This window comes from Rhamphochromis longiceps, linkage group LG10 (genome assembly GCF_057381845.1).
Source record: "Rhamphochromis longiceps isolate RC_006_pf linkage group LG10, R_longiceps_female_GT1.1, whole genome shotgun sequence".
In the NCBI taxonomy this organism is placed as follows: Eukaryota; Metazoa; Chordata; class Actinopteri; order Cichliformes; family Cichlidae; genus Rhamphochromis; species Rhamphochromis longiceps.
Genome location: NC_140566.1, coordinates 16,152,150 through 16,156,449, shown reverse-complemented (window position 1 = coordinate 16,156,449; position 4,300 = coordinate 16,152,150). Strand labels below are relative to the sequence as shown.

The 4,300-nt window shown below is 39.4% G+C and overlaps 1 protein-coding gene across 1 annotated transcript in view; it reads left to right on the top strand.

The window, feature by feature from the left end:
- The window catches only part of dnajc18 (DnaJ (Hsp40) homolog, subfamily C, member 18), a 10,935-nt gene extending 6,943 nt beyond the window's left edge, over positions 1 to 3,992 (top strand). The window contains exons 4-8 of the mRNA XM_085420505.1: positions 34 to 240; positions 471 to 583; positions 857 to 966; positions 1,084 to 1,256; positions 2,500 to 3,992. Of these exons, the coding sequence (XP_085276631.1) occupies positions 34 to 240; positions 471 to 583; positions 857 to 966; positions 1,084 to 1,256; positions 2,500 to 2,624 (728 nt within the window). The 3' untranslated portion in view covers positions 2,625 to 3,992. The remainder of the gene's footprint in view (positions 1 to 33; positions 241 to 470; positions 584 to 856; positions 967 to 1,083; positions 1,257 to 2,499) is intronic.
- Positions 3,993 to 4,300: the final 308 nt, after the last annotated feature.

The window sequence follows — 4,300 nt, the reverse complement described above, 5'->3', positions numbered from 1 at the left end:
TTGCTTTGGACTTCATCCCCTCTCTCCCTACAGCAATAGGTAATGCATATGCAGTGCTGAGCAATCCAGAGAAGAGGCGGCAGTATGATCAGTATGGAGATCAGTCTGCAAGTATGAACGCACCCCAGCAATCCACCCACAGTCGGCACGGACACTACCGCAGCTTCCACAGGGACTTCGAGGCCGACATTTCCCCCGAGGAGCTCTTCAACATGTTCTTCGGAGGAAGGTTTCCCACAGGTATGACGGGAGGAAGGTAACTGAAAAGGTCACTATTCCAGGTGGCTTTTAGTGGGCAATTTGTAATAAATTTGCAATTTAAAAATTTCCAATAGAGCTTCCAACAAATGAAAACGCAGTGAGCAGCAGTATTAGTATTTATGGTTCATTTTGACCGCTATATTTTAGGTATATTACATGCTTTTTTTTATGTTTAAGTGCAGATTCCATAGCACTGTGTTTCTCTGCAGGAAATATCCACGTGTACACCAACCAGGGAGCCTCCTACTCTCAGTTTTATCAGCCTCGTCGTCGACGTGCTCATGAAAGGCGCGAGGAGGTGGTGGAGGAAAATCAGAGTCAGGTCAGTGACTCACTAAGCATGAGGAGAAATCCCTGTTAAACAGCCTCAATATTATGTTGTTGTCGTCTTTAATTCTTTGATCATGAGTCTACAGAAAAGCACTGAAAGGTTCTGGAATTCCTTTTTAACATGACTGTATCCCTTAAGTGATTGTTTCTGCTCATATTCCAAAGACGTAGAAATACCACGCTGGCATGAGTGCGGCGTAATCATTGCAGCCTACATACAGTATTGCATGCTTTGTAAACTGCACTGATTTCTATCTTCCCACAGAACACCTTCACAGCTCTTCTGCAGCTTCTCCCCGTGTTGGTGCTAATCCTCATATCAGTGTTTACTCAGATGATGGCCACTAACCCACCCTACAGTCTCTTCTATAAGCCGTGAGTCTGTTCGACAACATATGGGTCTCACTACTGTGATTTTTAGCCATCCTAAGGGTTCTGACATGCTTGACGCTGTAAATCCACTGAATTAATTTGGTTTGGTTTTGGTTTCAGAGCCATGGGGCTAGTGGTGTCCAGGGAAACGCAGCACATGGGTGTACCATACTATGTAGACAAGGGTTTTGAGAAGGAATACCGTGGCGCTGCACTGGAGGAGCTCGAGAAAACCATTGAGAACGACTATATTGAACACCTGCAGAGCAGCTGCTGGAAAGAAAAACAGCAAAGTAAGCAAGCAGGTTCTTTGTTTGGATGGGGAGTATAAACTGCTGGGCCAAAAAAAAAATTTATATTTTAATATTTAATTTAACATTTAATTAAATATTTATATTTAAATATTTAATATTTAATTAGACTGCCTTTAGCTTTGGTGATGGCCCACATTTGCTGTGGCATAAATTTCGATAAGCTTTTACAGTGTTAAGACATTTATTTCCATCCAGAGTTGCATTCATTTCCCCCCCCCCCAAAATCTTGGATTGATGATGGTAGAGTCAGACAACTTTGTGGGCTTTCTTGAGCCATGCTTTCAAACCTTGAGCCTAACATTAGTATTACCATTTTGGAGTATACCTGTGCCATCAGGAAATGGGGGGGGGAGTCCATTGATTGGGGATAAGTGGTTTTCTTAAGGCTACACAGCTAAATTATTTATTTATTTATTTCTCTATTATTGTAGGGTCTTAACTTACAATATAAAAGCGCCTTGAGGCAACTGTTGTTGTGATTTAAAACTATATAAATCAAATTGAAAATGGGACTAAATTTCCATATCTGTGATGATTCAACAGCTGCAGAGATTTTTACTGGTAGAGGATTGTACCTGCTTCCCAGAGTTTCAGCCACACTCCCATGCTGTAGATAAAAGATTGACGTAGCTAATGCTAGCTAGCTTGGTGCATCTATAGACGGCGCGGATGCCTCGCAGAGACATCGGGTCCTGCTAATTAGTGCTGACATGTAAGATACATTTCACAGAGACAAAAACTAAGAGCAGGCTTAACCACATTCAAATCCATGTTTTTTGTTTGTTTGTTTTTTGTTGTTGTTGTTTATTTTGTCAGATGACTATTAAAATGATCCAACAGCAAAAACATGGTCAAGAGGGTTCAGGGCAGTGAATCAGATTAGCTTAGGTGATGCTGATCAGTCATACTTAGATGCTTGTGCCTGTACTTCCCTGTCACTAAAGCAGCCACACCCCTCAACATTCATAACTGAAAGCCTTTAGCAGGTGGTATAGAAATGAATCTCCTTTACAGTTGTTATAAAGAAAGTTTTTGTAGCCAGCCTCAAGTGACCATTTGAGGAACTGCAGTTTTTGGGGGTTTTTTGGGTCCTGCTCTCAATCTTTAGTAATGTTTCTGACTGCAGGATAAAACCAACTGTGTCCATCTATTTCTCTGTTTATGGTAAGCTACATTATCAGTCTGCTGCAGCTTCATATTTGTCATTCTGTTTCCTTTGCAGAATCAGACTTGGCAAACCTCGGACAGCTGTACCGAGACGACCGCTTAAAGCAGAAGGCGGAGACAATGAGGCTGGAAAACTGTGAGAAACTGCATCGATTGGTTGGGCGTCAGAGAGGAAAATAAGGACTGTCGGAGAGGAGAAAGTGTTTCTTTACAGACTTTACAATAATGTATTTTACCTAAGTGTGTAATTTATCCAATCTGGCCACTTTGTGAAGAAATCTCTTTGGGTACAGCACAGCCAGTGGGAGATTATGCCGCTGGGAACGATGTGCCTTCTCTCCTCGTGTCGATGGTAGAAAGTGAAGTTGCATGTTAGCTGCCGGCCCTAGCTGTGGTGGTAGCGGTGACAGGTGTGCAGTCACTGTGGAAGCGTGAACGACGTCTCAGAGCCTTTAAACTTTCTTATAGAAATGGCATGACATAAGGGGGCTCCCTTTGGGGTTACAAAGGCAGTTGTATGTTCACACATACATGTTTTATCTGGTTGGGTTTTGTAGTTCACCTGTATTTATTTTGGATGTTTCTGTGTCCTTGCTCAAATTTTAGGTGTATTTATTTAGTGGATGATAGAAGAAACATCCATTTTTCTTTCCTGTTAGAAATGAAGTACAGTGTACTGTAGTCTTTTATTTTTAGTCTGCAACATTTTATTTATGATTGAAACATAGACAAATCACTCATTTGGACCTCGAGCAATAGGAGGCACAGTAATATTTTACAGAATATGCTGTTTTCTGTTTGTGCTGCCAAAAAAAGGAGCTGCTTCCTACAGCAGAGCTTCAGGCTCCCTGCGTCAGCGCTTGCATAGGTGTTTATTGTGTTGGTCATTTAGAAATGGCATTTCAGCCGAAAGAAAAGGCAGTTCAGTGTTTCTTGCTGTATATGGGGAACCTTCACTATAAGCAGTTTGTACGGTTTTATGGAGTTTAAATGGCTTGCAATACAGTTTTTTGTTTGCTTTCATAACTGCAAGCTCAGATGCTTCCAGAAAAATGGGTTTTCAGCTCAAATCTAGATATTTTATAAATCCAATACCCGTAATTTCTTCTGATCTTTTATAACAATAATGATAATTTAAAAATAAACGTAAAAAAAAAGAAAATGTTTCGAAAAACTTCATATATAAGAATTGAATGGCTATGATTAGACAGCCTAATCCGATAGTGGTAACTTCAGTCAGTAGTGGCTGGGAGTTTTTCAAAGAAGCAAGCATGTCTCTTTGTGCTAGCAGTCGTAGTCCTCCGATGCACTGCTGCCTCCCGGTGTCATTTTGTAAATAACGGAGACTGTTAAACTCCTTGGAGACTTTGTTTTCCACAACTAACTTGTGGGTATGATATTTCATCCAGACAGAAACCAAAATTGGGACTTTTACTTGCCACGGTCTGGTCAAATCACGTCATCACTAAGGGGATTTATTTATATATGTATGTATGTATGTATGTATGTATATATATATATATATATATATATATATATATATATATATATATATATATATATATATATATATATATATATATATATATATATATATATATATATATATATATATATATAATTAAAATGAAAAAGCTCAGCTCACACAAACCCTATCCAGACATTGATACTTGTTGCTGCGCACTAGGACTGCCAGACTGCCTTAGCTGTTGTCATACTTGTGAGATATTCAGGTTCACCTCAAGCACTTTTTAAGTTCATAGTGACTCCATATTGTTACTGTTGCATGCATCTTTGTGATTTTTTTTTTTTTTTTAATTAGTTCCACATTATTATTTTTGGCTAATACATCTTCA